The following is a 23,245-nucleotide window of genomic DNA, read 5'->3' as shown; positions in this document are numbered from 1 at the left end:
TGATGGTCATAAAATAAGCCATTTATTAAAATGGCCAAATGCCCGTTTAAAAGAAATATATATGATACCTTTTTAGCTTGGCCATTTGATACATAGATTACTGTAATATACGCCTGCTGGTACCATTTTATCATTCTTACCCGTATGAAAACAATCCAACAAGTGCCAAGCTATCTGCGATCAGTGACCATGCTGCACCCGCACATGGAGTGTGCTCATACATGCCTGCATTAGTAGATAGCACTAGCAGTCTCAAGGTAGTAGCCTCTCAGATGTACCAGAAACTTCTTCTATGGTTGTGGGCGTGTCTGGACGATGTAAATATCTTTCCCGACAAGACATCCTTCCACGTCCTGTGGACACCCAAATTTCCTCTCCAAGAAGAACCCAACAGCACAGAGACGCTGACCAAGCTGACGACGAAATATCGGATCAACTGTTAATGGCTTCTTGCTGTAGTCCACAGTCAAACAGATGACTTCCCCATCAGCAGGACCAGCAGCAGATACTAGCATTTCCTCGCTAAAATTTGCAAATGCCAATGTTCGAATGACCCCATCAAACTTCCCAGATGAAAGACGCCAGGGTGTGCCACGGGTGCCTGATGCAAGGGTTTCACCAAGCCCGGGTGCAATCTCTGCCTCAACTGAATTGTGGTTATTGTCGGTTGGGCTGAGTGTGTGAAGCACGAATGAGAGGTCCGGTGAAAGCATTTCTTGTACTAGTACTGCCATTGTAGCATCCTTTTGAGATACACCAGCAGCTCGACGGCTCAAAACAGCTCTCCGTGTGTACAGAGAAGCCCACACTTGGCTAACAGCATTTGCAAATATAATTGGATTTGATGGGCTAACATTAGGGATTGATTCATAAAGTCCAGCAGCTGACATTCCCGCCAGGTCCTCTACATTGGCACTTGAACGTACAATCAACCGTGCATTGCTTGGAAATATTCGGCCTATTCCATCAACTATGTCTTTTGGAGGATGCACAGAAGAGATCAACTCCTGGAGTTGAGAGCACAATTTGTCAAGTTCACCACCTTCAAGTTTAGCTGTTTCTATCTGTTCTAGAAGCGACCTAAATGTTTCCGTGGATTTACTCTGCTCGAGTGCTAATTCCATAGAACCGAAAGGTATAACTGCCCCCTTTGGGACATGAAAAGAAGCCGGCACCCCTTGGTCACTATAAACTGTCATTTCAAAAGTTAATCGGTAAGATTAACTGACTACAATAAGCACACAAGGAATTCAGTAAATTAAATAAATAATGGGGAACTATTTCTAATTCTCAGATCCCTGTATTGCTATTTCCTCTATAGTACACAGGGAGAGAGAGAGAGTGAAATAAGTTGATAATTACAACATAGACACCTTCTAATGTCAAACAGAAGCTAAATAATAATCAGGCTACCCAAATAACAGTTACAATATTTCCTGTTTTTCAGATTGCTACCATCCCTTTGATGTGTGATTTCAAGTGTTATAAAGATTGTTGCCAACGAAACTCTGTAGTTTTCAATTTCCATTCAAGAAGGAATTTCACACAATATTCTACAGCAAGTTCAGTATTCGATAACAAAGCAGAGAATCGTTATACGCTTCAGCCATCAAATTTTTGAAACTTCTTATTTTAATCAGGAATGGCAACAACTTCAACTATATCTAAAATGTTGCATAATTTCTACAAAATTGAATATATAAAGCAAAATGGTGAAGCAATGACAGCATGTAATACACAGTTTACTCCACCATCATATTCATACACTTCAACAATCTTAATTTTAATTTCTTACTTTATTCAGGAACAACAACAGTAAATTTAGTCAAAATGTCACACAATCTCTTTAAAGAAAGATGATATATAAAAAGCATAAGGATGAAGGAATGACAAAAAAATATGAACAGTTGCACTTTACCATCATATTCACTCGGCTAAAATAAGACTGTTAAAACTTTTCTGGAGAGTAATCAATATGTATAATAATAGGTCCATTAGGATCAAATAACTTAATTTTAGAGTTCTCAGGAAATATTCTAATTGACTGGCTAAAGTTCTACTCATCTTAGTCTTGGAATGTAGATAAGGAAATACGTGGCTAATTCTAGAAAGTGTTCAATTTTCCATGGCGAAATCACAAAGCTACAGGCCAGTGCAATTGTCCAGGAATTGCAGAAAGCAGTATAAACATGACAGTGTATGAGTTCTTTAAACAACAAAAGACAAAAATAATTGTTTGAATACCCAAATATGATAATAGAGCATGACTAAAAGCTAAGTTCACAGAAAATATTACAATAGCAGTGTATGTATTTGTTATTATAATAATAAATCATGCCCCAGTGAGCTATATGCTGCATGAAGTTTTAACAATGCATATCATTTGATCTTAAATAACAACATTGAGCCATTACTTAGTATCCCTAAAAAGGATGTTAAGTACATCATACAATCATGAATAATCTCAGATGTGGGTACAGAGGATAGAGAAAAATCCAAGTGTTATTATTTATTTCCAGAGATACCTCACTGACAATGTGGTAGAAAACAAATGATTCAGAAGTGAGAAAATGAAACTTATGACCCACTGCTCTAATATTTGTAGAGAGAACATTACTGCAACCTTTATATTTCTTGATTCAAACTGCGTTATGTTGTCACATTGGTATATTCAACTCAAATTTGTCAATACTACATTATCAGCTCAATTTCCTTCATTAAGTGTTTAAATCATTTCTGTGATTCTTAAAGACAAGTCAACAACACAGAAAAGTACCAAAGCAGATGATGGAGGCAATGCAGTAAACTAAATAAAAGCAGTATGAACAGATACCATGTTCAAGAAAGAAAGTGGTACTTGAAAAAGTACTTGGTAAGGCGATGCATAAAGTCTCCTGTACTAAAAGATGTTTAGAAAAACATTACCTTTATGAGAAACAGCTGCCAATGAGGCTAAACGACTGCAGGCAGCAGCCTTAGCACCAGAGGAAAGTGCATCTGCATCTTCAAGTAGTATAACACCTCCAGAAGAATAAGCCTTGACAAAATTTTAAATGTTTGTCAATTTTGATGAACTACATCAACTATAATCACTTCACACTTATGGAATATATGCAGTTAGAGCTATACCTGGTTGGAATAAGAGGATTGAAGAGCCGACTCATGAGATCCAGAGACTTCGGATGTAGATGTGCCATTACCTGAAAGATCTTTCACAATAGAGTCACTGTTAACACCATCTGACGAAGCCAAAGCTAGGTTTACACCGGTTGAGGATGCTTCCAGCCTGCACATGACATAAAGATATCAGACCACCATCATTACACACCCCACCCCCATCCAGAAACAAAAGAGAAGGAGAAATACATTCCAGTTCATATGATCATAATCAATTCACAAAAGAGGAAGCATGATGGAAAAACAAAAACTGATATTATCATAAAAGGAAATGGCATTTAAAAGAAATGATGAAAGGAATTATGATAAATTATAAAAACAGAGAATGATTCTAGATCTTATGCTGGAAAATAACCTCACATATTTTCCAGTAAGCCTTCGTATATCATCAACTTTATCACCATCTTCACATGTCACAAAGACAACCTTCTCCTGCAGAGAATAAAATAAAGTTAACCTTACATTGGTATTTATTGTAACAGGCAAAAACGTTGATTCTTAGAAATGAGACTTGCTTGCCGAGCCCTAACACCAAGATGAGATAAGTGAGGCAGCTCCTGCAGAAGCACAACTCCGACTATATTACTACCAGCAGCAGTTACCTGCAATATACATTTACCGTGAAACTTATGTCTGTTGCAACATTAAAAAGGTCTTATGATTGAGAAGACAGGATCAAATTATATTATAAGCAGCGTCAAAACCTCTTCATCTCCATCAGCTTTGTTGACCGCAAGAATAATAGGTCCTTTTACAGTTGATGGTAATGATCCAGGCACAATGCTCTCAACCTGAAGTCAAAGCCATTGAATGTTATACCTGAAAAATGATATTGTTCCCCAAATCCTCTGCAACATATTGTTAAATAACATATCAGGAGGCCAAAACCCCTTTACTATTCCATCATTTCAAACCATGGTTGGATGCCAACAATAACCTAGAGAACTACAACTATGATAAGTTTCAGAACACTGACTAGCCGTGCTATACACAACCCTCGTCCACATACCGAAACAACCATAGGGTAGCATTCTAATAAAAGTTCTGTTCATGAAAATTGTTATATTCTTCTTTTTAGGAGGAAATAAAGAATGTCTTCCACCCACTCATTCACAGGGAGGATTCCTTTCATTATTCTTTTCCATATACGATCCCTAACAAAGCTAATGGGTATATAATTAAATGCAATAAGAGTAGATTAATTATTCTATAGCATAAAAGGCATGTGCCATTTATTATTATCAAATATATTATTTATAAGAAACATTGAACATGCATGTATGTATAATGATGAATTTTAATCCATAAGCAATAAATTATATTAACTTAGTAGAATTCCACTTACCATTCATTTAAACCAAGCAATGATGATGATGATGAAGTTACCGGAGAAAATGATGATTGCCACATGGAAATAATTTTCTAAACAAACTTAATTTTGTAAATTTAGAGTCCAACTATCCACACAAAAAGACAAGGTTTGGTGTCAACATAAAAAAGGATTAACTTTATTTTTCGCCTAAAATTTCTTAAAAGTTTTTCAATATGGCCCTTAAACTAGAATAATATCACATCAGGTTATTCAATGAAATCATCAATTCTAGCCATTTTGGCAAGATGGTGCAATGGACAACCAAAACTAACAAAGAGGTGCACCAAACTTTCTTTTTCTAAAGAATAAGGTTCTATTATCCAATTGGAAGAAGATAAAGTTTCTATGGGCAAAGTATCCTAAGTGAATAGTGTGGTTTATGAAGAATTTGATATCTTTTATTGACACTAATTAGGGATATATATATATAGGACTATACTCTATAGGTTAGGAAATAAATCTTCACCTACTCTAATTTACATAAATCAAGCCTAAGTCAAGCTATTAGATAAATCAAGCTATCATCTAGAATATTCTACAATATTCCCCCTCAAGTTGGAGCATAGATATCGATCATGCCCAACTTGTTACAAATGTAAGAAAACCGAGCTCCATACAGAGCTTTTGTGAAAATATCTCCAAGCTATTCTCCATTCTCGACATACCTTGTAGAAATTAAGTTTTGTTGCACATTTTCACGAACAAAATGACAATCGGTTTGAATATGTTTAGTTTGTTCAAGAAAGACTGGATTATAAATAATATGAATTGCAGCTTGATTGTCACGCCATAAAAATGCTGGTTTTGAGACCTTGAAACCAACCTCTTTTAAAAGATGAAAGATCCACATTATGTCACATGTGGATTGCGCCATGGCTCTATACTCTGATTCAACACTAAACCAAGATACAACACTTTGCTTCTTGCTTTTCCATGAAATCAGGTTACCACAAACGAACACGCAATAACTAGTGGTGGACTTTTGATCAATTTTGGAACCTACCCAATCTGCATTGGAAAAACACTCTATTTGAGTGTGACTATAGTTCTTATATAGTAAGCCATGTCTAGGGGCTCCTTTTAAATAACATAAAATTTGTTCTAAAGCTGCCTAGTGATGAATTGTTGGAGCAAACATGAATTAACTCATAACATTAATTGCATAAGCTATATCCCAACGTGTTATTGTGAGATAATTAAGTTTACCAACCAATCTTCTATATCTTTTTGAATCCTCAAATAGGTCTCCATCCTTCATGAGTTGAAGGTTAGAAGTCATCGGAGTATTGCATAGCTTACCTCCCAGCTTTCCAGCTTCTGTCAATAAATCTAGAACATACACGATACTATATTTGCTCCTCGAATTCTCAATTCCAAGAAAATACTTTAGCATCTCCAAGTCCATTGTATCGAATCGACTTTGAAGAAATGTTTTTAGAGATGAAATTCCTTAACCATTACTTCCTCTGAAGATAATATCATCCACATACATAACTAGAAGAATAATCCTAGAGTCAATTGATTTGTAAGATACTGTATGATTAAATTTGCTTTTAAGCATCCCAAATGCTTCTACTGCTTGACTGAACTTCCCAAATCAGGTACGAGGACTTTGTTTCAAACCATATAAAGATTTTCAAAGTCGACATACCTTCCCAGACTCCCCCTGAGCAACAAACCCAAGTGGTTGCTCCATAACTCCTTCTGGAGATCGAGGGGCCAATCATAAGTAACTGCTAGAGAAATGAATAAGCATACAGATTTCAATTTGGCAACAAGAGGTAAGGTGTCAGAATAATCCACACCATATATCTGGGCATAGCCTTTACCCATAAGGCGAGCTTTGAGCTATGCAGCTGATCAATCATAATTGAATCTTATCGCAAATACCCATTTGCACCCCACTGCTCTTTTGCCAGACGAAAGGGCTACCAAATCCTGAGTCTCATTAGTAACTAAGGCATTCATCTCGTCCAACATTGCATCTCGCTAGCCAAGATAGGACAAGGCTTCTTTAACAGTTTTAGGAATCCCTACAGAGTCAAGTGAGGCAACAAAAGAACAAAAGGATGGAGACAAGTGATCATAAGTAGCAAATGAAGAAATGGGATGAGTACATTGTCGTTTACCTTTCCAAAGGGCAATGGGTAAATTAAGGTCTCCATATAGGGAATTTGATGACGAAGAAGATATCGGTTCTAGACTTGTCTTAGGAGGTGAAGGGTCATAAGGTTTTAGCCTTCTAGAGTATAACTGAGTAACAGGCGAATTGAATGGTGGAGTAGAGTCAGAACGAGACTGTTGACAAGTGACATGATACACTAATAAATCATTGTCTATTGTGTTACCTACACGAGAAAATGGAATAGAAAGAAAGGACCAGATTCGTGATATGTAACATCAGCAAACACCAAATACCTGTTAAGACTAGGACAATAACATTTATACCCCTTTTGTAGACGAGAGTACCTTAGAAAAACACACTTTAGTGGCTTCAGGTCTAATTCAGTGATATGTGGACGAACATCACAAACAAAAAAAGTGCTACAAAAATGCGAGGCTCAACAGGGAATATTGTGTTTGAAGGGAAGATTATATTGTAAGGAGTCTGACCATAAAGAACTAAAGAAGGCATGCGATTAATCAAGAAACATGCAGTTGACACAGCATCAGCCCAGAACTGTTTGGGAACATGGGATTGAAAGAGGAGAGCTCTAGCTGTCTCAAAATGATGTTTGTATTTCCTTTCCGCAACCCCATTTTGAGGAGTGTCAATACAAGGTGATTGCTGAAGTATGCCATTACTATGCATATAAGTTTGGAAAGGATGAGAAAAGTATTCCTTGATATTATCACTTCGTAGTATTTTGACAGAAGCATTAAACTATGTTTTAACCTTAGCACAACAGCTAATATAATGTGATAATAACTTAGAATGGTTTTCCTTTAGATAAAGCCAAGTCCTACAAGAAAAGTCATCAACAACGTAACAAAATATTTGAACCTAGTTTTGAACATAACAGGACACCAAGCCCAAACATCATAATGAACTAGCTCAAATGTTGTACTAACCCTTTTATTGACATGAGAAATAGAAGACACATGATGATATTTAGCAAATTGACATGCTTCACAGTCTAAAGATGACACGTGTGCAAACTGAGGACACAACTTCTTTAACAAAGGTAATGAGGGATGGCCGAATCGACAACGTGCTTCAAGAGGAGAAAAAACACTAGAGCAAGCAATAGGCCAAAGTATCTGAACATCCCAAATATAGAGACCTTCTGATTCTCGTCCTTTACCAATAATCCGCTTCGTCATAAGATCCTCAAAAAGACAATCATTAGGGAAAAAAATAAGACGGAGCAATTAAGAGACTTAGTAATTTTGCTGATAGGCACTAGATTAAAGAATAACTTTGGTAGACTTAAGACAGACGATAAGAAAAGTGTTGAACTGGGATTACAAGTGCCAGAACCAAGAACAAAGGAAGTAGAACCATCACCAATGTAACAGTAGATTTGTGTAGTTGAAAAGTAGAAAAGAGGCTAGGATTACCTATCATATGATCTGTAGCACCTGAATCAATAACCCACTGGGTGGAAGAAGAAAGAAGACGTGTTTGGTTTACCTGACTCGACAATGGCAGAGATGGACTGAGATGAATTCCAGAGTGCTTCCTAAAACTGGATTAATTTTGCATATTCATCAGCTGAAATGGTAACAGTCTGATCGGATACAGATTCTGGGACTGCAGTGGTAGCCGTTACATTGGCAGATTGTGACTTCTGATTTTTTGTTTGGAGCTTTCGACACTCACGTTTAGTATGCCCAGATTCATGACAGTAATAGCAAACAACTCCCCTTGACTCTTGATTCCCAGCATCATGACTGTTATTACGTCCTCCTTCACTTATCCGAGGGTTTGAACGACCAGTCTCAGTCCCATTGTTACGACTGACAAGAGCATTGGGTTGCTGCACCTCAGTGGTCATCAAGTTGGTATTTGTACGAAGCACTCTCGTAAAGGCTTCATGTAAAGAGGAGATTTCATCACTAGCAAAAACCTGGGATTTTGCCCCTTCAAACTCAGAATCAAGACCAGCCAAAAAAATCACAACTGCCATTTGCTCACGTTGAGTCTGCTGAACTTTTACATCAGGCTAAATGGTAATAGGGCATTCAACTCTTCATAGGTCCTTTTAAAGTTCATGAAATAGACCTGAAGTGGTTGGCCATGTTGCCCAGCACAATAAAACTCCTTACAAACATAGTAAATATGGGAAATATTCCCTTTGCCAAAGTATAAAAACTCCAAGTACTCCATTAACTCTTTGACAGTCCCACAATGAATAATCAAATTAATCACCTTAGCATCAATAGAATTTCTAATTTGCAAAAGTAAACGTGCATCAGTTCGAATCCATTCCTGACGTATAGGAGGATCATTAGTAAGATGATCATCCTGAGATATAGTTAATAAATAAAGTCTAACAGTCTTAAACCAATCAAGAAAATTAGACCCAGATAGCTTATTATCAGAAATCTTGGACAACATAGGAGCAACATCGGTCACAGCTAAATTTTTCTTTGCTTCAGCCATGTCGGAAAGATCCAAATCAAATACTCAAAAAAAGAAATTTTCCAGAAAACCAAATCCAAAAGAAAATCCAAATAAGAGATCCACAGCAACAACACACGAACAATCAAAACGAAAATTGAAGCCTGACGTCCAAAAAAAGAACCGTGTATAAAGACAAGGAAAAAAGAAACTTTCCTGATGGGTACACACGTAGCAGATACTGGACGAACAAAAGTAGGCGACGCCTAAGGAAGTGACCGAAGCAAGAACCAACGCTGCATGCACCTTCATGCGCCGGCGCGTGAGAGAGAAAATTTTTGTTTTGTGTTGGAGCGTCACGCTCAATCGTGGGTCTTCTGGTCACCGGCCTTTGGTGACAGCCCGACCTTATGGTGGCGCCCAAAATGGGTGTTGCGGTGAGACAAGTAAGCCACTCCAAATGGGTGACCAAAGAAGCGCAGCACTGTTCTTGGAGAACAGTCCAAGGGCTGCTCACTTGGGCAGCTCACAAATGCATCAAACTAAAGAAGATTAGACTGGAATCTTAGGCTTCCAGCTCTGATATCATGTGGTTTATGATGAATTTGATATCTTTTGATGATAGTAATTAGGGGTACATATACAAGACTATACTTTATAGATTACGAAATAAATTTTCACCTACTCTAATTTACATAATTCAAGCCTAAATCAAGCTATCGTCTAAAATATTCTACATTATTTTACAACAAATAAAAACTACTCTATAGGATTGCCAGTCAAACTTTTTATTTTAAGAGTTTGGTGAGCCACTTCATTAGCTGTAATTTGTCATTTCAAGAATCACCATGGAAACTAGTTAGAAAAGCTTGATAGGTTCCATTTTTCCTAAGTCCTAAGATTTTTTTATTGCGAATATTTTTAGATTAATGGTCAGATTCTAAAATCACAAAACTTTGGGGACCAAATCAACATAAAATATTTAAAGATCCATCTAATGGAATCTTATCTCAAGATGTTCAAGATTACAAAAAGACTTTTTAAATATGTCAATATTTGTTCTAGTGTTCCTAGCCAAAATTCAGCCTATTTAAGGCACATATAAAAGTTATGAGCTAACAGTGACAAAAATTAAATTTGGGCCAATTTTCTCTCTTCCACCAATTCAGCAGGCAGCAGCAAATTGACCCTTTTTATTTTTTTACCCTATCTTTTAGCCTTTCATGGCTGTAACACATTAATGGCATCAGTTAAATTAACTTTGAAAGAAAGTGAAAGTTCACTTTTTTGGAGTACCAGATAAACTTGTAATTCTATTACGTTAGTTTGATATCCTTTTGTTGAAAGATCTTGTAAATAATTCTAATTATATACCATATCTGATTATGTTCTATATTTAGTTAGTTTAGAGATTTGTGGGTTGTATCAGTAATCTTAGGAATCAGCAATTTATTTTCTTCCATATTAGATGATTAGTTGACCCGTTTCCTTAATTAGGGAGATTAGCTGCCTTTTCTGTTCTTAATAGAGTTCTCTAAATACCTGTACATCAATATAGAAAATTATTCAGCCTTTTTCATATTTTCTGTTCTTTGTTTTTATAGTATCAGAGCAGAAAATAAAATCCTAAGGTTGAATTTTTTTAGTCTTTAAAATGCCCGAAGTCATGTCCGAGACAAACTAGCCTCTTCAGCCATCTCAGTCCAAACCTCAAAGAAATCCATATGAAAACCATCCTATTCGGATTAATACAATCCGACTAAATGGTGACAATTTCCTTAGATGGTCATAATCTGTTCGCATGTACCTCCGAAGGAGAGGAAAGATTGGCTATACCACAGCGATGCTAAGCAGCTTGACGTGAATGATAAAACCTATGCCATTTGGGATGCTAAAAATTCAATGGTGATTACATGTTCGTCAATTCCATAACTGAAGAGATAAGCGCAAACTACCTCTATTACACTACAGCCAAGGAATTATGGGACAATGTTTCAAAGATGTATTCTGATCTAGGAAATCAATCCCAAGTTTACGAGTTAACCCTACGACTTGGAGAAATTTTCCAAGGTGAGGATTCTGTAACAAAGTATTTTAATTCTTTTAAGAGCATTTGGCAGGATTTGGACTTACTCAATGATTATGAGTAGAAATCAACCGACGACTGCAATCAATACAAAAAGATAGTGGATACTGGCCGAATATTCAAATTTCTTGCAGGTTTGAATGTTGAATATGATAAGGTCTATGGCCGGATAATCAGAAGAAATCCCTTGTCTCCTATTGGGGAAGTATTTGCTGAGGTAAGGAGAGAAGAGAGTCAGAGACACGTGATGTTGGGAAAGAAGACAACAGGTACAACCGGGTCTGAAGAAGGATCAGCCTTGGCCATTCCTGAAGCTCAAGTAAGCAGTAGAACTTCCCAAAACCAGCATGCAGAAGACAAAAGCAACTTGCACTGTGATTACTGCGGAAGGTCGCACCATATCCAAGAAAAATGTTGGAAGTTGCATGGCAAACCATCTAATGGTAGGGCAAAGAAATCTTATGAGCAAAACATGCTTGCAGCAAATGAGGCCGGGTCATCTCCATTTAGTAAAGAGCAATTAAATCAACTTCTTAAACTACTGAAATCCTGCCCATCATCTAATGCTCCTATCGGATCTATGGCACAAACAGGTAGCAATCCTTTGGCACTTTCTGTTCTTGGAAGAACCACCCCTTGGATCATAGATTCAGGGGCCTCCGATCATATGACAAGCTGTTCCTCAGAAGACAAAAGCAACTTGCACTGTGACTACTGCGGAAGGTCGCACCATACCCAAGAAAAATGTTGGAAGTTGCATGGCAAACCATCTAATGGTAGGGCAAAGAAATCTTATGAGCAAAACATGCTTGCAGCAAATGAGGCCGGGTCATCTCCATTTAGTAAAGAGCAATTAAATCAACTTCTTAAACTACTGAAATCCTGCCCATCATCTAATGCTCCTATCGGATCTATGGCACAAACAGGTAGCAATCCTTTGGCACTTTCTGTTCTTGGAAGAACCACCCCTTGGATCATAGATTCAGGGGCCTCCGATCATATGACAAGCTGTTCCTAAATTTTTCATACATATTATCCATGTTCTGGAATCGAAAAAATTAGAATAGCTTATGGCAGTTTTTCACGTATTGCAGGCAAACGGAACCTTAAAATTTCAAAAAAAAATTCTTTAAGTTCAGTTTTACACATTCCAAAACTTGCTTGTAACCTTTCTTTCTGTTAGCAAATTTTCCAAAGACTAACTGTTCCATTCTTTTCTCTTGTTCCACATGTTTTTCAGGACTTGAACTCGGGGAAGACGATTGGAACAGCTAGAGAAATAAATGGGCTGTACTACTTTGATGGAATTGGTTCCGGCAATAAAACAACTCATGGATTAGGTAGTACAAGTTCAAGCTTTTTCTTTGATCAAGTTATGTTGTGGCATAGAATATTATGACATCCTAACTTTCCATATCTCAGACATTTATTTCCTGAATTATTTAAGGGTATTGATTGTTCAAAACTTCATTGTGAAGCTTGTCATTTAGCTAAAGATCATCGTGTTTCGTCTCCAATAAACCATATTTTGCTTCAAAACCATTTTATTTGTTGCATAGTGATGTTTGGGATCCATCCAAAATTAATACACTTTCTGGCAAAAAATGGTTTGTCATAGTTATTGATGATCACACAAGAATTTGCTGGGCTTATTTGTTGGAAAAGAAATCTGAAGTAGAATTGAAAGGGCTGAAAGCGTAGCTACGGGATGTAGATGTTGATTTTGGAGGTCGCGTACTTCTTTGGTTAGAAGATAACAATTTAAAGATTTGTTTTCATATGGTTGAAAATCATTTCAAACAAAAATTCGCATTCTAAGAATGGATAATGGAACTGAATATTTCAATAAATATTTGAAAACATTTCTTCTAGAAAAAGGTATTCTTCATCAATCAACTTGTCGTGACACACCACAACAAGATGGTATTGCCGAAAGAAAAAATAGGCGTTTACTAGAAGTTGCTCGGGCACTTATGTTTTGCATGAATGTTCCTAAATATCACTGGGGTAATGTGCTCCTAACCTCTTGTTACTTGATAAATAAAATGCCATCTCATATTTTGAGATTTGAAACACCTTTATAGGTTTTGAAAAATTGCTTTCATGCATCAAAGATAATAACAGATCTGCCTTTAAAGGTTTTTGGGTGCACATGTTATGTGTATGTTCCAAATATGTTTCATTCTAAACTTGACCCTAAAGCAGAAAAATGCGTCTTTATTGGTTATGCTTCTAATAGACGTGGATAAAAAGTGTTTTAATCCAATCATTAAGAGATCTTTTGAGAGCATGGATGTAAGTTTTGTTGAGGATCAACCTCTCTTTTAAAAAAAATTTCTTTAGGGGGAGAACTTAGTTGAAGAAAATGGTTTTTGGGAAATTTTACCTATTCCTTCAATTAATTCTGATATGGAAACTAGCGTTAGCACTATTAATTCTACTCTGCCAGATGTTACTTTATTAGAGACAGGGAGAGAAGTACTTCCAACGTATTATAATCCTCAGCATAAGCTTCAAGTTTATGCTAGGAAGAAATTTCATAAAGGTACTACAGCTCCAGTTGTTCCTTTAGTGGATGTTCAATCAACTTTGCCAAATAATGGTTCTACAACTCAGAGTAACCTTCCTTCAATTTCTGTTCCTTCTCTTGATTTACCAAATTTGTCTTTTGATCTTGATCTTCCAATTGCTTTAAGAAAAGGAATCCGTACATGCACAATACTTGTCGTATGAAAAATTTTCAAACGCTCAAAGCATTTGTGTCTAGGATTTCTAACGTGCGTGTTCCAAGAACTATTCAGGAAGCATTAGGTGACCCGAGTTGGAGATCAGCTGTGATAGAAGAAATTAATGCTCTTAAGAGAAATAACACTTGGACAATTTTTGATCTACCAAAAGACAAGAAGACAGTTGGATGCAAATGGGTATTCATAGTGAAATATAAAGCTAATGGAAGTGTAGAAAGATACAAAGCGAGACTAGTAGCAAAAGGATTTATTCAAACTCACAGTATTGATTACCAAGAGACTTTTGCTCCTGTTGCTAAAATTAACTTTATTAGAGTACTTTCTCTTGCAGTTAACTTCAACTGACCACTTCATCAGTTTGACATAAAAAATGCGTTTTTGGATGGAGACTTGCAAGAAGAAGTATACATCCACCCGGATTTAAAGGAAAACTTGGGAAAGGCAAAGTGGCAAATTAAAAAAGGTTCTAAATGGACTAAAGCAATTACCTAGAGCCTGGTTCGAGTGCTTTGGTGATGTTATTAGGAGACATGGTTTCTCACAAAGCCAAGCAAATTACAGCCTATTTTTCAGACATTCATCGAAGGTGAAGTAGCTATCTTTTGATTGTACATGTAGATGACATAATCATGACCGGGGATGATTCTCTTGGGATTAGCAACCTGAAGAGGAAACTTGAAACTGAATTTGATATCAAGGACTTGGGAAAGCTGAAATATTTCCTTGGAATGGAGTTTGCAAGATCCAAGGAGGGAATTTTTGTCAACCAACGTATGTGCTTGATTTACTCAAAGAAATAGGAATGAAAGGTTGTAAGGCAGCAGAAACGCCAACTGAACCTAATGTAAAATTGACACAGCAGCAATTAATGAGGTAGTGGACAAGGATAGTTATCAAAGATTAGTTGGGAGACTAATCTATTTGGCTCACACTAGACCTGATATAGCTTTTGCAGTAAGTATTGTGAGCCAATTCATGCATTCACCTGGACCTACTCACTTTAAAGCTGTGTTCAGAATTTTGAGATACCTAAAAAGGACCCAGAGAAAGGACTTTTGTTCAAAAAGGGAGGACATCTTCAGATCGAGGCCTACACATGCAGATTGGGCAGCGGATGTAAATGATAGAACATCCACCTCGGGGTTACTGTACCTTTGTAGGTAGAAATCTGGTTACTTGGAAAAGTAAAAAACAAAGTGTTGTGGCAAGGAGTAGCGCTGAAGCAGAATTCCACTCGGTGGCACATGGATTTTGTGAAGTATTATGGATAAAATGGTTGCTAGAAGAATTGAAGATTCCTATACCAACGCCTATTAAAGTCTATTGTGATAACAAGGCTGCAATCTCTATACCTCATAATCTAGTTCTAAATGACAGAACAAAGCATGCAGAAGTGAACAAACATTTTATCAAGGAGAAGATAGACAGTGGCGTGATATGCATGTCCTACATACCTACTGCTAGCCAAACAGCAGACATATTGACAAAAGGACTTCCTAAAGCACAACACGAGAATTTAGTTAGCAAGTTTGCCATTAGTGATGTCTTCATGCCAGCTTGAGGGGGAGTGTTGAAAGATCTTGTAAAAATAATTGTAATTATATACCATATCTGATTATGTTCTATATTTAGTTAGTTTAGAGATTTGTGGGCTGTATCAGTAATCTTAGGAATCAGCAATTTATTTTCTTTCATATTAGATGATTAGTTGACCAGTTTATTTCTCCTTAATTAGGAAGATTAGCTGCCTTTTCTATTCTTAATAGAGTTCTTTAAATACCTATACATCAATACAGAAAATTATTCAGCCTTTTTTCATATTTTCTGTTCTTTCTTTTTACCTTCTAATTGAAAGAGTTGCCCATGAGGATACCTGAAACAATGTTCCAAGAGCAGCTCCAGGAACAAGAACATCCCAACCCTGAGAACCAAGTATACTTCTAACTGCTTTCAAAAGCAATGTACAGAGTTTTGAAACCTGAAAAATTACCCTACAATTGACATTTTTCAATTAGAAGACGAAAATATACTTTCAATCAATGGAATTGTCAAATTGATAATAAAACAAGCATCCGAAAGTACTGCTAGAAACTATACAAGTCTACCAAGAAGACCAGTCTATATTTACAGAAGAAATATCAACATACCCAGCACGAATCTCAGCTTCAGTGTATGTCCTTACACTGTTTTCAGGAATTCCAAGTGCGCTTCCTAGTATCTGCATGGCCAAAATACAAATTTTCATACAATTTGGGGAAAAAGAAAAGTAGCGTATTTAAGATTCTACTATCCTAGCACTTTCTTGGGACCTTGCACATCACTGAATTTGGTTACAGAGGTCAGTAGCACCACAAAAGATTTATCAACTCCTTATTACTACAGTTTGTTCAATGTTACCAACATCTGTGCAATAAAATATTTAAGGCATATTACACACGACATAAAGTTTAGCCATCACAAAAAGATATTCCCAAATGTTCTTGAATAGATCTTTATACCTGCACTTTTTGTGGCAATAGTTGCAGAAGCGTTTCAGAATACTCTTCAGTTAGCCTTCGTGCTCTATCAAGAGTAGCTTTCAGTCTCCGTGCCCATATTATCTTGCCATCCTCACTTCCTTTTTACCAAATAGAGCAAACGAAGAATAATGAAGATGTCTATAGTAACTCGGTGCAAATGCCAAACATTTCCAGAATTAGAAGAGAAAAAGAGACCAGACAAGTACCTTCCTTATCAAAGAGACCTTTCTCTTGCCAGGCAAGAAGCTCAGATCCAATAGCTGCACATTCCTCTGGCTTCCAACCAGATAAGCCTAGTTGGTGAACACCAACAATGAGGGCACCAAGTGGATCATTCCAAGAACTTACGTTCTTCGATTCTACATTATCTACAAGCCACTTAGCCCCTCCCACATTTTCAAGTGTATTAAGTAACCTACATGGACCAATAACCAAGCTCCAAAAATACTCCCAGAAATAAAATGAAATAAATAGAATACAAAACGTCTTGACAAGCCAATTAGTTCCAAAAGAGAAGATCAGACTAAGAAAGCACAGTTTGGCTTTAGATCATTCCAACACTGAGACTGCTATTAGTATCAGAACTAAAACATTTCATAAATAAGATGAGCAGATAAGTAGCTGTTAATATTTATTAGCTAATTAAATATGATGTGGATGACTATAATCAGTTCACAGGTAGCTGCTTGTATTCAGGGTTTCTGTCAAAATTATGATGCCTCCGAAATTGTATAGTTCATTCTTGGTTCATGTATAATTAAGTCTCATTACATAAATTTTCTGCACGTTCAAGGTAACAATAAAGGGATCTTGTGCCAGTTTTAAAATGTTTGAAAAACATGCTAATGAAGGTCACGAGTATTGAGTTCCCAAGTTTCTAACTGGTGGTTTTTAAGTTTTTTTTTTTTTTATAATAGGTGGCTTTTAAGTTAATACCTTGGTTGTTATTCATGTCATATTTCAGAAAAAAAAAAAAATGATTTCCAGAAGCTAAGAAAAAGTTATACCTGCTTAAAAGAACAAAAGAATAGTCCTCAAGGCCGATTTCGCAAAGACGCCACTGTAAAGAACAATCCACCGCAACCCCAAAGGGAAAAGGGAAATAATGAAAGAGACAGAAAAGGAGAATTATCAGAAGCAGAACCATCAAACTATAACTTAATGATAAGTAATTAACATGCAAATATCTCACCTTTTGTCGCATAGCTATTGCAGCATCAGAGGCATCATTCCTAAGACCACTTTCGAGACCCTTTACAAGTATATCTCTTAGAGCACTCAGAGACCGTATAGTTTTGATTAGTTCAAAAACATTGCTTGATTCTTGAGAAGTATCTAAGTTCTGGAAATGCAAACATGCAGTCATCATTTTGATGAGTGCTTAAAACAAAAAGCACCAAACAATGTGATGAAATTGTACTAAAACTAGAAAAACCTAGTGTTCCAAAGAACAACAAAAGCATCCTCAATCTCAAATATAAATGAATGAAGTAATTCTTTTCCACTTAGTATTTATTTAGTTTTCTTAGACATCATAACACGTGATATGAGCAAGACAAAAAGCAATAGTTTACCTTCTTGCATTCCAAAAACAATTTAAGAGCTGAAAGATCTCTTTCATCCAAAGATTCTCTAACTGATTCAAGTTGTTCAGCAAGACTGCATGGTTCAAAATTGTAAACAGATGTGAAGATAACAAAATTAAGAACTAGTTCATTACTGGAAGTTCAAATTAAGAACTAGTTCATTACTGGAAGTTCAAATTAAGAACTAGTTCATTACTGGAAGTTCCATTCACCGACATGAAAGTATCTTAAAAATTGCATATATAACTTCCCAGAACCTGGATTTTATTGAACATTTTTTCCATTCCAGATGCCATTTGAGTTCTTAATAAAACAGGTGAAAAAGTGAAACTTTTTTACTTCAGCCAAGTTTATTTTATCACACTAGACCTCACACACTAATAGGTCAAATGATGCTTAGAAGTCTATGAGTAAGTCATGCTTAACTACTTAGGATTAATTTGGAGTTTCAATTGACAGAAAGGAAGAGTGAAAACTCTAGCAGTTCAGCCTGAATTTAGGTGACTGAAATATTCAATTTCACTGGCCTGCAAACACCTCTACATGTAAGACCTAATCAATATGAATAACATAGAAGATAAATGCATAACCATCATATAGAAGACATGATACAATATCAAAGAGCTAAAAGGTAGAAAACCAAGTCTTCCAATGGAAAATAAACTGATTTAAGACAAACAAATCACACCTTCCTGCATTGAAGAAATCTTTGAGTTCATGATGGAATATCTTGAATTGTTCCACAAATGCGTCACTATATTCCCCAGGGTTCCGTGTAATTCGTGCAAGCATTGCTTCTGTAGCAACTAGATCTTCTGGGCCAGCATTGCGGTGTAGCTTGTTTTGAATAGTATGTTTGATTTCTTGCTGGAGAAAAGAAAACAAAGTAAATTAACAAAAAGTGCCTGATTATATCAAAGACAACTTACCAAGTACTCCATAATGTTTAACCTTGAGATCATGAGGGATATCACCACGATGAGCAATATCTCTAATTCGAGTTAGAGGAACAGATGCTGTAAATTCTGCCTTAAAAGATGGCAAGCATGGATGGATCTTTCGAATAACAAGTATTTCCTAAATATCAAATACAAAAGATAGTAAATAAAGAGATTTTATAAAAAAGATAATAACTAAAGCAAAAACTTAAAAGCGAGATATTAAAAAACTGCAAGAAAACAAAACATTAACAAGAAAGATGAAAGTGCAGTAACATTCAAAACAAAATTTCAAATTTTCAGTACATTAAGGAAAAAACTAAGAGTATTAAACTACTATAGATCGAATAAGATATGATAATTATTGGTCCTACCATAAACTAGTTTGCATTTAAAACAACAAAATCAACCACTACTGCAAACTTGTGTTTTTCAGGTCTATGTTTGTTGCTCCTGAGCAGAATATGATTGCCACCAAGCAGAATATTCACTGCAGTGATAGTTCAGAGTTGTGGGATGCTAGCTTCATTCTTTAAAAAAATCAAAGAGCATTAACTTCAAAACCATTTTTCTACCTTGAGACCCTTGCTGTAGATATAAATATATGAAGACAATTGGAGCCTAAATCTGAATCTAAAATCATTGCCGTCAATAAGGAACCTTGCTCATTCCATACATAAGTCGGTAGTTAGAAATGGACAAACTATACAGGCACTTAACCAAAAGCAGTCTAGAAAAGAAAAGACCCTTACATTTAACATTAGGCTTCAAATGTTAATTTGTTGACATTTGACAGAATGAAAGCACAGAGGGATAAAATGCAGTTTTTCTTACACATGAAGGATAAGTTAAAATGCCATCAAGGGTTTAGACATCCTCATAAAAAAAAATACATATAGAATACCTTTGGTGAAGTATCTTTCCTACAAGAAATACGTTCTAGTTCCCGAAATATGAGCCTGGATATTTCAGCATGCCTATTTGGCCTGTGATGGCCTCCATCTTCAAAGCAAGGAATTTGCCCTGTGTTTATCCACTGCATATGAGAAAAATTTAAGAGGCATGCAAAAGGAGCGAAAAAGAAAAAACACTAGGAAGAAATGCCAGTAAGAAAGAGAGAAAAGTGTGCAAAAACCTTCAGATAAATAGCAGAATAGATGAGAGCATCCAGCCGGTCTGCAGTTTGAAGACTTCCAACTAATAGTTGACGTACAACTTCAAGCTTCATAAGATAGAAGGAAAACAATGTACAGAACGAAAAGTCTTGTGATAGTTCATTTTGATTGGTTCAATGATTATGACCAAAAAGACTCAAATAACTTAAATATTTCTAGACACATGTATCTACATGGAAGTAACAGAATGTGTTGAAATCCATATGAGACGAGGGTATTGGATCATGTCAGCATTTGTTATAATACGACGCTAGAAAGAGTACACGCAAATCCTCATGTTTAATTTCCCTGATATTTTATTTTTACAAAGGCCTTTTGGCAGAAATGAATCAGTTTTCAGTACTTTATAAGATATTTGTGTTTTATAGTTGATGAAAATCAGTAATTCTAGAGTTCTTCAAATATTTTATACTACGTAACTATATGAATTATGTATTGATCATCTAAATGGTAATGAAGCAAATCCTCTTGGCGATTTTCACAAATTCTAAAATGTGAAGTGGCATATTCAAAAAGAATACCTTTCTCCACCAGTTCCTTGCATCCCGATCACCTTCAACTAATGCTAAAGCCAACCCCTCAAGGCCTGAAGTGTCCCATTTTCTTTCAGTTTCTCTATCCCTGTGTTCATTGGATCGCATGAATGAAATATCTTTCCCTTTCCATTGCCCAACAAAAGGACTAGTCTCCACCTCCAAAAGAGTGGCACCACTAATAGATCCATTCTCACCCTCCACATCGACCTCATTCTCTTCCAAATCCCAAGGCAACAGATCAATTGGCTCTGCAGTTGCATGCCACCGACATACAATTTTATAACTCCCTCCTTTTGGCAATTTAATGATCCGATTATCCCCTCCTTCCCATACAACACTCTTGTCCGTCCTCAGAACAACAAACTTAAACCCAATAGAGTCATCCCCTTTCAACTCCAAGTCACACACCCACCCGGACTCCGTCCAATTCATTAACACATTCTTCTTCCACAGACCCAATTCTTTCGTAGACCCTAATATTGCCACATGCTCACCATACTCAACTTGATGATCTAGATGAACAAAAAGCCGTACCTTACCACGCCCCGACTTTGATTTGGTTTTCTTCATCTTCTTCTCTTCTCCTCTGCAACAACACCAAAAACTTATTAATTATTTCATTATTCGCATTGATAAAAAAATATATAACTTGATCAAACCATTACTTGTTTTGAAAAAAGTTTCTATTTATACATTACCGAACAAGAATATGGAAACGAATTACTTTTTACTTTTTTGAAATTTCAATTATTATTCCCTGAATTTAGGCATTATATGTAAGAGATTGTTAAAAATAGAAAGCATTTAACCAGGATTCACATATAATGCAATCATCAATTTAACGTATTGAACAAACAGTTCATAAAAGAGAAAGAGAGAGAGAGTACCTAGTTTCAGTAGAGGAAACACCGCAAATGATAGTGCGAAAGGAGGATGATTGGCGAAGAGGGAAAGAAATTCCTGGATTGAAGAAGACAAAAGGATGGAATTGATTTCTACTAGGGATTTGAATGATTTTTGGAGAAGAATTAGACAAGTGCAATACACGCAGAGAATCCATTTCTCTCTCACAACTGAGAGTGAGCTGAAGGAGAAGAAGAGTAGTAATTAGTAGTTAGTTATTGTTGTTGAAGCTTAAAGAGAGAGGAGGAGAATAATAGCTTGTGGATTTTCATGTTGTGACACGTGCTGTGAAGTTAAGGCAGCTAAAAACATTTCCCAAAAAGCGATCTCACGAATTATATCTCTCTTCCTCCCTTCATAACTTAAAAAAATTAAAAAAAAAAAAAAAAAAGCCACTAAAAGCAGATATTTCTTTTCTTATGTATGACAGATCTAAGACCATATCTTTTTATTAATTTTTTTTTAAAGTAGACTCCGTTTATAATGTTAGATAAAATTATTTAATTAGTGAGTTATAGTTCTATTATTAATTATTATATTTGGTATTAGTTAGTTTATAATTATAAATAGCTAATATTAATAAATAATTTAATTAATATAGATATTATTTTTTATTATAATATCACAGATTAACATTTGATTCAATTATATGAATGGTGATAAATTAGTCTATAAGAATTCTTCTTTTTGCTATTTAAATTGTGTATTAAGTGTTAAAAAAAGAGGTATATTTGTTAATTAAGGAGGGATATTTGTACTTTGCTTTTTTTATTTTTTGTCTTTTTCTAATTTTATTTTCTCTTTTAGAAATATTATATTGTAATAATGTGTCACGTGATTAAAGTAGTGTCACCCAAAGAAAGAAAAAGTAAGACTTTTGATTGAGAACCTTAAGAGAAGGCAGGTATAAAAGAGCAAAAGATCTAACCGATATATTTTAGAGTTATTTACAGAAATACTCTATTTTATAATAATTATTATATTTTTATCTAAAACCACTTTAAAACTGTGTTTTCTTTAAGTAAAATATTTATTAATATAGGCTCAAATTAAATGTTATAAAAATCAACTAAATATTAACTATATAGATTAAAAAAAAAATTATACATCAAATAAAATATTTATAGATGCATCGAAAGTTTTAATAAAAGTCATAATTTTTCATATAATTATGGATTTATTTATTCTAAATATTTATTATTGTTTTATCACGTTGATTAATTTTTGGCTGATGATGGTATTGCTCAATTAAGATATTTATAGAATTTTGGTATGAAAGGCTTGAGATGGGGCTCGATAAAGAAAACAGGTGGACCTTCATACCGGACTCTTTTAGCCTTTGATCGATGTATATACAATGTAACCCAAGCTAAGAAAGAAATTCTAAAATACAAATAAAAGCCAAAAAGCCCGATCCAGAATATACCTTTTCACTTTTTGAAATCGCGCCACGAGGCGAGCTATAAATGGTCTAGAGCCCTTTTTACCTCTTTTATAAGTAGGAGGCCAACCCTCCTTACTAATATAAAAAAAAAAATTACTTTTTAAAATTTTACTAAGTGGAGAGTCTATCTCTCTAACTTTATCTCACTAGAAAATCGGTCACCGAAATTTACTTTTATCGCAAATCGGTACCCTTCTT

General features: G+C 35.6%; 2 protein-coding genes across 5 annotated transcripts; one reads left to right on the top strand and one right to left on the bottom strand.

Moving 5' to 3' along the window:
• LOC8280938 (phosphoglucan, water dikinase, chloroplastic) lies at positions 1–21,905 on the bottom strand. Its single transcript, XM_002518566.4, has 19 exons — positions 21,588–21,905; positions 20,686–21,286; positions 20,125–20,211; positions 19,894–20,025; positions 19,003–19,128; positions 18,740–18,918; positions 18,040–18,124; positions 17,658–17,807; positions 17,473–17,525; positions 16,672–16,880; positions 16,445–16,563; positions 16,094–16,164; positions 15,820–15,937; positions 3,882–3,968; positions 3,693–3,779; positions 3,533–3,609; positions 3,130–3,286; positions 2,926–3,037; positions 1–1,192 (listed from the first exon to the last, which is right to left on the bottom strand). The coding sequence occupies exons 1-19, from the start codon at positions 21,758–21,760 to the stop codon at positions 291–293; spliced, it is 3,525 nt and encodes a 1,174-aa protein (XP_002518612.2). The 5' UTR covers positions 21,761–21,905; the 3' UTR covers positions 1–290.
• LOC125369433 lies at positions 10,577–13,479 on the top strand. 4 transcript variants are annotated; one of them, XR_007215027.1, is made up of 3 exons: positions 10,577–12,125; positions 12,440–12,539; positions 12,818–13,479. XR_007215027.1 is itself a non-coding variant. In XM_048371660.1 (2 exons), the coding sequence occupies exon 2, from the start codon at positions 11,447–11,449 to the stop codon at positions 12,215–12,217; it is 771 nt and encodes a 256-aa protein (XP_048227617.1). In that variant the 5' UTR covers positions 10,577–11,183; positions 11,264–11,446; the 3' UTR covers positions 12,218–12,714. The 4 variants fall into 4 exon arrangements, 2 of the variants coding, with proteins under 2 accessions (XP_048227617.1, XP_048227620.1); XR_007215026.1 differs by having other exon boundaries at positions 10,577–12,539; XM_048371660.1 differs by lacking the exon at positions 12,818–13,479 and having other exon boundaries at positions 10,577–11,183; positions 11,264–12,714.
• Positions 21,906–23,245: the final 1,340 nt, after the last annotated feature.

The sequence above is a fragment of the Ricinus communis genome, chromosome 1, assembly GCF_019578655.1.
Source record: "Ricinus communis isolate WT05 ecotype wild-type chromosome 1, ASM1957865v1, whole genome shotgun sequence".
NCBI lineage: Eukaryota > Viridiplantae > Streptophyta > Magnoliopsida > Malpighiales > Euphorbiaceae > Ricinus > Ricinus communis.
Note: the sequence above shows the minus strand (reverse complement) of the source record. Positions and strands in the feature narration are given on the sequence as shown.